This window comes from Haplochromis burtoni, unplaced genomic scaffold (assembly GCF_018398535.1).
Source record: "Haplochromis burtoni strain Fernald_Lab_line unplaced genomic scaffold, NCSU_Asbu1 Contig_23, whole genome shotgun sequence".
Taxonomy (NCBI): Eukaryota; Metazoa; Chordata; class Actinopteri; order Cichliformes; family Cichlidae; genus Haplochromis; species Haplochromis burtoni.
In genome coordinates this window covers 94,214-103,739 of record NW_024582384.1, presented here as the reverse complement: position 1 = coordinate 103,739, position 9,526 = coordinate 94,214, and the positions used below count along the sequence as shown (strand labels likewise).

The 9,526-nt window shown below is 40.4% G+C and overlaps 1 protein-coding gene across 8 annotated transcripts in view; it reads left to right on the top strand.

Annotated features, from left to right (window-relative positions):
* mapk10 (mitogen-activated protein kinase 10) overlaps nucleotides 1-9,526 on the top strand; it is a 36,654-nt gene that overhangs the window by 7,294 nt on the left and 19,834 nt on the right. For 7 of the 8 annotated variants that reach the window (XM_005917349.3, XM_042218728.1, XM_005917348.3 and 4 more), the window contains exons 2-3: nucleotides 4,281-4,352; nucleotides 5,551-5,720. In XM_005917349.3, the coding sequence (XP_005917411.1) occupies nucleotides 4,281-4,352; nucleotides 5,551-5,720 (242 nt within the window). Of the gene's footprint in view, nucleotides 1-4,280; nucleotides 4,379-5,550; nucleotides 5,721-9,526 lie in introns of all 8 variants that reach the window. The other variant, XM_042218729.1, reaches the window with a different exon arrangement.

The window sequence follows — 9,526 nt, the reverse complement described above, 5'->3', positions numbered from 1 at the left end:
AAAGCGCTATACAAATACAGGCCATTTATCAAGGAATTTATGCTGCCATTAGCAAAGTTAGCTTTCTTATAAAGGCAATGAATCTGACATGAGACATTGTACTGTTGGAAACGGTATCTGCACTGCTCACTCTAAGCTGTTTTCTACACAGTTTTGTCTGATGCTGCGCTTTCCACACTCCTGATAGAAACCCCTGCAACCATATTAAACATGCCCTATACATCACAGTCTTCTGCAGAGCAAGGCTGAAGGTGAAAGGCATTTTAAAGCAGAGTAAGTCATGCTTGTAACTGCTGTAGTGTTATAAAATCCTCACTGGAATTTAAGGTCCATTCAAAATAATGTAGGCAGGTCTGAAAACTCTTCAAAATCTTTGAATGAGCTGAAAATCATCCTTATCCTTACTTTTTGCTTATTCAACCTCTCAATCAGCTGATGCCGGCTTGTACTGAGGAGATGTATTGCAGTCAGGATGATAAATGGGCATTTTAAGGAGTGGTGCTGAGCATAATTGTAGGTGCAAGCAGCATTTCGGCCATAAGGACAATCAACAGAATGTAGTCACAGGGTTAAACAAGCAAAGCACAAAATCTGGTGGGTTTTTTGTGTTTGTTTTGTGTGTGTGTTTTTAGCTGTGGGCTAACGTGGGAGGGAAGAAACTGTTGTGGTGCGATTTGTTTTGGTCTGTCGTTTTCATTGCTTTTTCGTGAATAACTTTTCCTGATAATTACCCAATCTTTCTTGTTTTTAACGACGTGCCAGACAGCCATCATTTTAAAACTGTAATCTCCAAAAAATGTTGGCTCCCAGGTAAATTGTTTATGGTCTGTACTCAGTTTCTCCTTCATCTTTCATTCGTTCTGATGAAAGTGTATTCACCATCTGCTGTTAAAAGTCTTATGGAAACGTGTTGCATTAGAAATGAAAGTGAACTGTTTATTTATAAAAAATTTTTAAAGCAAAGAAAGCATAATTAAAACATGTTTTACTAGTTTTTTTCTAAGGCCTTAGATATTTTTAAATGAACATCTGCATATAAATATGCTGCCAGGTTTGACAGAACTGTAGTGTGCAGGATCCCGCCACCATCTAGGTGTTGTTTACCAGCGTATACTGCTGGAAGACAAACAGTTTGGCCTGTGAGGGCTTTAATAGCTTATGTACTCAGACAGGTAAAGATTAGAGCAGCACAGATACAGCTAGCCCCGCGCCAGGGCTGATTCAGTGTTGACCTGTTAGAGTAACAGCAAATATTATGCTACTTAATGTGGTGACCGGGACGCTAGTCAAACACGCACATGTGGAATGACATTACTATAGTGGTTTGACGTGTTGGAGACTGTGGGCTCAAAAATCGCATATCTTTCTCGTCTCATTGCCCTTCCCTTTTCTTTGTTTCAAAACAGATTTGAAAAAATCCGTTTATGAATGATTATTAATTAATTTCTCCTAATTTAATAGCACAAATTCCTACCACACCCAACAGTGAAATTCACCCATTTACTTTAACACTTTTTCAAGTGAAATAAGCTGAACCAGAAATCTCCCACCTTCGAGTCCCTTATCTCTTTTCTAAAAGCTGCTTTGCTCCCTTTGGATTCAGCACACATATTAAAGCAGGAACTGTGACAGTATTAGAGGACAGCTAGAGTTAAAAGAGACATTTATGTCCATTTGCTCCTCGGAGAAAATTGCAGAGTCGGATCCTTTCAATGCTTCGCGAGAGACGAGGACGTCCTCCAAACTGTTTGGTGACATTTGTGTAGTTTTACAACCACATGTGAACTCCCAAACTACCGAAAAAGGTCTTTTTACCCCCCCTCCTTCTCTATTTTTAGTAGCATCATTAACATCATGTATGAACTTATTCGAAAGACGTGGTCTTTAGCCCTCTGGGACTTTCATTACCTGAAAACCCCTCAAAGATAGAGTGATTGTGGGCGAGCTCTCCCTCCAGCTTAATGTGGGAGCTACTGTCATTCAGAGCTTTCTTTCCTCTTTGCTTCACTCTGGCAATGAAAAAAAAAAGCGAAAGAAAATTGGCAAATCTCCAGTTAAACCAAATTTACCCATTAGCTGCTGTTTCACAGTGAAAGCCTCAAAGCTTTACCAAAATTCACTGCACTGCTTTTATGCAAATGCAGTCTTTGATGGTACTGGCTTTTGAAAAAGCTTTTTCACCTGTGATGGTAGTGTTAAATATATTCCGCTTGTGTAATCCTCTTAGTTTCCAAACTGATATGTTCCTGTAGGTTGAAAAGGTTAACAAGTTTAGTGTTCTAGTGTTAAAATAGGAGGTTGGATAAATGCATAGTGTCAACAGGAAAACGGTTGACATCACTTTTTTTATTTGCATTTGTGGCACTAAGATTGAAAAATCAGAAAAACATGTAGTTGCACAACATATATGTCACGGTTTGATTTCTGTGACATGTCATTGTATATTGAGATCAACTATCAATGCATAAGCACACGGAGATGTTTAGCCTTAATATAAAACCTTACAGTCTTGGTAGCTGGGGATCGGTCCGCCAGGGCCTCCGCTCCCGGCTGCCGCCCAACTCACATTGCACCCGATCCCTACGGTGCCTCCTGCGGGTGGTGGGCCTGCAGGGAGATGGGCCCATGTCCCTTTTTTGGGCTGTGCCCAGCCGGGCCCCATGGACTAAGGCCCGGCCACCAGACGCTCACACCCAGGCACCCTCCCCGGGCCTGGCTCCAGGGCGTGGCCCCGGTAACCCTATCCCGGGCAGGGTGAATTGTTGCCTCGATGGTCTTTTCATAGGGGTCTGCTGAATCGCTCTTTGTCTGGTCACACCCTACCAGGGGGCAAAAGCCCCCAGACAACATAGCCCCTGGGATCCCTGGGACACACAAACTCCTCCACCACGATAAGGTAGCGATTCACGGAGAAATTCATCTGACAAGGATGCCCCCTGTGCGCCTCCTGAGCAAGGTTTTCTGGGCATGTCCCACTGGGAGGAGGCCCCGGGGCAGACCCAGGACTTGCTGGGGAGATTATATCTCTCGGCTGGCCTGGGAACGCCTTGGTGTTCCCCCAGATAAGCTGGAGGAGGTGGCTGGGGAGAGGGAGGTCTGGGCTTCTCTGCTTGGGCTGCTGCCCCCACGACCTGGCCGGACAAGCAGAAGAAAATGGATGGATGGATGGATGGATAAAACCTTACATTTGGCAAAAAACAAACACAGCATATCAGCACAAATACCTCATACCAGCTGTCAAGCATGGCAGTGGAGTGATTTGGGCTTGTTTTGCAACTGCAGGACTTAGATGGCTTACAGTCATTGGATGGACCATAAACTCCTTTTACGTACCAAAGTATTTCAATTTCAAACGTGAGGCCATCTGTCCAACAGCTAAAGCTTGGGAAGAATTGGGTAATGCAACAGAACAATGATCCCAAGCAGCAAATCTACAACTGGATGAGTGAAAAAGAAAAGAATTGAGGTGTTGCAGTTGCCCGGTCCAAGTCCAGACCTCAGCAGTGCATAAATGAATGTATGTAAACCCCAATGAAGAGAAGCAATGTAAACAAGAGTGGGCCAAAATTCTTCCACAATGATATAAAAGACTGAAAAAGTCACACAGAAAAAAGTTGAAGTGGTTTTAGAAGCTAATGAATGGGGGTACTAGTTTTTAAGGGTGCTGATCAGTAATTATTTTTTAAACTTTGGGCAGCTATTTCTTTGTCTCTCCTGTCTTCAAGCTAAGCTATCTAAAATTTAACGAACCAGATCTCACACAAAGGGCAAAAGAAAGCACGTTTTAAAAAAAATATAGATTATACTGTTAGCTTTAAATTTACATTTACACAAAACCTGTTTTAATCCATTTTAAAAGGGAAAACTTGCTTTCAGCTGTTTTGGAATTCATCAGCAAATATCTTCTCATCGTCTTTCACTCATCAATGGGACCACCTCCTCATGTCTTATTTTCAACACGCATTGATCACTGCAACCACACTGCAATGTGCTCTGATGAAGAATCGATAACTGGTCAGTTCATATTTATCGAGGACTGGGAGGTGACGAATTGTTGTTTTTCTCATTTTTATTGAGAATGATGGGAACAGAGTAGAGAGGACACAAGTGAATTTTCCTGGTGGGTTTCAGTCCCCACACGGGGAGAGGTGTGAGTGTTGTTTTGCAGAAATACAATAATAAATCTTTGTTTTGCCATTGTATATGTGACAAATTGCCACTACCCACACCCACACCTACATGTGCTCACTCTCTGCTTCTCCTCTGTTTGTGTCTTTCAGGTATTTATGAGCAGACATTTCTTATATAACTGCAGCCAACCAGTCCTGGATGTAAAGATAGCCTTTTGTCAGGTGTGTGTTCCTTACAGGTAAAAAAGGTACAGTATTCATTCACTTCCATTCCCTCTATTCTTACTCTGTATGGGTTTTTTCCCCCTGTGTATGCAAAATGAGCTCTTAAGCAGTTGTGTGCTCAAAAAATAATTTGAAATGTTTAATTAAGAAAAACAACACAAGGTGTGCAAAATGGTTTGATTAAGAGGTTTGAAGCAAATGTCCTTGAGGAGCCTTTATCAGAAGTTGACGTGTTTTCAGCCTTTTGTTGATAATTCATTATGTATATCAAAACAATTCAGCTAGCCTTGATTTTCTACTTTTGTTCAACACCTCCACTATTCCTCTTTAACTGAGGTCTATACCAAAAAGAATGCAGTATAATCTGCTCATTACTGAAGCTTAATTGCTGTCTCCACAGTGTAAATACAGAACTCAGCTGGAGTTGTGATTCCATAAGATAAAAAGTGTTTATTTTGACTCTTTTTACATACGTTGTGTTGCTTGTTATAAGGAAAAAAACACAGACAATTCAGTTGGAGCTCAGATAGATTGGGATGTTTGCACTGCACACGAGATTCTAGCTGAATGTTTAATAGCTGCTAAAGATACCAGATATATAGGAATAATCTGATCATAAGTTTGGAGGACATCGACCTTCAGCGCCTTAAAGCAGATTTATCAATCTTCCATTGTGCACAAAGAAGATGGTTCAACCATAGCAGTGCATATGCAGTAACTTTGCTTGTTTTGTGAGCTGTGTTATAATTACCAAGTCTCTAATTACCTGATATGCTTTGTTGTGGCACCATTTGGGTGCCTGCTTTGCCCAAGTAATTACAGCCTGATTGCCGGGTGAAATGTAGTCAAGTAAGGACTAAAGCTAATGTCGTTAGAGGGGCTTTTACAGAGATTATATTTCTGCATTGAATTCGTTCAGCTGTAAACTCGGCTAAACCTTATGTCCTGTCTTGTTTATTCTACTTTACCATTTTTACCAAATATACCTTAATGTATGCTTTTTTTTTTGCCTTTACAGCAGTTAAATGCATGTTATCATGTGATGCTCTTCTTAGATATAAATGATGGTTATTATGGCTATATATCATATAACGTATAACAATGATTCGATATTGATTTTAAAATGAGTAGCCTGATAAAAACAAATGTGCAGCCTAGATGTGTTACATATGCATTTTATGTCATCCCTTTGCAGGGTTTTGGAAAACAAGTGGATGTGTCATATATTGCCAAGCATTACAACATGAGCAAAAGCAAAGTGGACAACCAGTTCTACAGTGTGGAAGTGGGAGACTCTACCTTCACAGTTTTAAAACGCTACCAGAATTTAAAGCCCATTGGTTCTGGAGCTCAGGGAATTGTCTGGTAAGTGCTCAATGGTACATTTCTCTAATGTCTTATTTTATATCATATCAAGCTGTTTGATGGGCTCCGGTGTAATCTTTAATGCTCAGTTAACTCATTGCTAGCTGATTTTCTAACGTTTGTTTTTAATGTTGGAGTGAATTTGTGAGGTTTTCTGAATAATTTTGCTAATTAATATATATTAAAGTCATATTTTTTATTCTTCTGAAAAGCCTGGAGAGATTTCTTCTTCTTTGTTGATTTGCACAAATGTTTGGTTTAAACTTAATCGAGGCAAGCAGGTGCAGTGATTTTAATTGTTTGAATTATCTGTGTCTGCTGATAAATGTTAATATCTTTAATGTTAGGGAAAAAAATAATCATTAAATGATGTTTTATGTTGACATTGGGAACATAGGCTGTATATAAAAGATGGAATTTAACTTTTTTGCTTGTAGAACTGATTTAATTCGTCATGGCATAGGTTCAGTAATGTGTTGAAAACAGACATTTTGGTCCATGGTGACCTGATAGCCACACGGTTGCTCCAGATTTTTCAGCGGCACATACATTATGGGAATCTTCCATTCCAATCCAATAGAGCATTCCAAAGGTGTTCTACTAGACTGAGTCACATTTGAAATGATCCTGCTGGAGGCAGCCATCAGAGGATGGGTACACTGTGATCATAAAGGGATGGACATGGTCAGCAACAATAATCAGTAAGGCTGTGGTGGCTAAATGATGCTAAGTTAGTACCAAGTTGTCCAAAGTGTGCTAAAGGATTTTCCCACACCGCTACACCACCAACAGCCTGAGCTGTTGATATAAAGCAGGACTTGAATGCAACATTGTTTCATGTTGTATGCAGCGAATTCAGCTCAATGGCATCTGAATATTTCAGCAGAAATCCCAGACTAATTGGACCAGCCAACATTTTTCCAATCTTCTGTACAATTTTAGTAAGGCTGTGTGAACTATAGTTTGCTCTTCTTAGTTGACAGGAGTGGCACCCAGTGTGGTCTTATGCTGTTGTAGCCCATCTGTTTTAAGTTTCAGCATGTGTTCAGAAATGCTCTTCTGCCTGCTTTGTTTTTAACAAGTGGTTATTTGGGGATGGTTGTGCAGGAAAATCCTAGTAGATCAGCAATTTCTAAAATACTCAGACCAGCCAAACAACTGCTGTGCCACGATACTTAAGTCACCTTCATTCTTATGTCCGGTGTGAACTTCAGCAGGTTGTCTTGACCATGTCCATCCATCCTTTTCCACTTATAAAATTCAAGGTCATGATGGTGTTGTTTCTAAAGGCAAGAAATATGTTACAACTTGGAGAGGTGAACAGCCATTTGCATTCACACCTACAGCCAATTTGGAATCCACAGATAATGTAACCCCACGCATGTCTTTGGAGTATGCGAGGAAATCAGAGAGAACACATGCAGACTTTTTTGCTGTGACAGTGCTAACCACTGTGCCACCATGCTAGCCCTGATCCTGTCAGCATGCTAAAATACACTGAGCTACTGATTGGTCAATTAGATGTTTGCATTGACAGGGAGTTAAGCAGGCATACCTACTAAAATCCGTGTAGCTTGAGAGGCTGAAAAATAAAGCCAAAGTGCCCTAAACCTAATTCAGGCAACCAGCAGGGGGGCTTCCTTATTAGCTGCCTGTAAGAAAGATGCACTGGTGCAGAAGTCTGTGGGAAAACAACCCTTCTTCTCAGTTGATCTGTTACCTCAATAAACACGTTCCTGATGAGTTTACAATCTTAATTGCTTGTTTTAAGCCACATTTGGACTAGAATTGATAGCAAATACCTAAAAAAGCCAAAAAGACAGTTAAATTGTTGCTACTTTAAAAGAGTAGCAACAGTAATAATACCTTGTGATAATAGTATGAATTGTAGTTGTGGTGTTTCTGAATAGACTTTCCTGAAAAAATTACACTCATCAAATATCAGAATTTTTTTTTCTCTTAATGTTTTCCACAGATGTGAAGGGTGTAGTCTTATATCCTTCCCGGTGTGCTCCAGTGAGCTGGTGACATATCGTTTATTTTGAATATGGATGTATGAGCCATAAGAGCCTTACAGGGTGGGCATTAAGTGGACCCTTAATCCAGATTGCAGAGGAAGCTTGTATTCATTACAAGTCAACTCACGCACGCCCTGTCAGAATGCAGAGGAATGTCTGCCAAGCCTCCACTTAAAGGAATGCATCTTACAGTCTTTGTGAAATGACCAGACAGAACTATAAGTTATATTTATGTTAATGTTGTGTCACTGAGGGTGATATTCTCATGCCACAAACTCTCCCATAGATGACTTGAGCTGACATGTTTTACTACAGTGTATATTGTGTCATTTTGAAGATTCACTAGCTCTCAACTCTCCTGCCCTTCACTTGACCTCTCTCATTGTCCTTCCTGTGCTTCCCATGTCCTCAGTCCCACTCTCCTTCCGCTCCAAAGCAATTTCGTGCATTTGCAAAAGAGCTTGGGCAGGCTGTAACTGCTAATGCTGGGATTGTGCCCATTTTAAGGATATTGTAGAGATGGATGGCAGGGAGTGCAAATCTAATTGAACCTGCTCTGCTGTGTGCTGCTTGGCTGTGTCCACAGCTGTCATCTGGTGTCATATGGTGATAGCATTAAAGCAACCAAACCACATAAAACCACAGAGAATGATATAAATATCCTTGACCATATCCTGATCATAGAGATGAAATTGGTTAAACTATAAGGCCTGGTTTAGATGTTCACAAATACATAAAAACATAATAAATGACTTTGACATGTGTTTTTATAAAGATAAAACAGGTGACTTGCTGTGTCTTAACTTCAGCATAATCCCTGACTGGGTGACATAATCATATTTACATAAACATCTGTCTGATGGTTTGCACAGATGGTTAAATGCTTACACATTTTATAACATACATGGGCTTTCACTGCAAGCAAATAATATGCATACGAGCAGACAGAGATCCAGAAGCTTGTCTGGAAAAAATCAGCAGTGACTAAGTACACATTCTGCTTCTCTTATGCAATCAGTAGAGTCTTGTCCCAGTAAAGCCTGAGAACATGCTAATGAGGTAAAACTTGTTCTTGCTTGTCTTTGCCACAGTTAAGAGTCACTCTGCTAATGTGGTCGCCCACAAAAATCCCAATGTGTGCACATCTCTGACCTTATGAGTTGGTCAGAATGAGCTTTCCCAAGCATCTTAGGAGGGATGAAGGCTTTAAGTAGTTTAGCTGGTTATGACATCATCTTTCACTCAGCTACAAATGTGATGACTGACTCCAAATCCCTACTGGATCAATGCTTTTATGAAGGCTCCACTGTTTCCATGGCCACACATCATCTCTGGCCTGCAGTCTCCACACAGTCATGGCAAACCACAGCATATCCCACCCAGCCGTACACAGTCAGATGCTTGGAAACTCAATTTTACAGCATCTTGTCAGAAAAGGCACATTTTGAAGTTGAGCCGAGACAGAGAGATGACATTTTTATGGCAGCTTTTTCTGTATTACCGTTCAGCGAAGGCCAACATAAACTGCCACAAACAGCTAAAATACCCGAGGCTTTCAGAAATTGGGATTGTGTTGAGCCAGCAAAGCACCCACTCTGCTGTAATGGTCATCAAACTGGTGGAAGGAAAGGGCATCTACATATAACACACATTCTGCTGTGTGGTTTAGTTTCATTGGTAACACTTTAATTAGATAGATAGATAGATAGATAGATAGATAGATAGATAGATAGATAGATAGATAGATAGATAGATAGATAGATAGATAGATAGATAGATAGATAGATA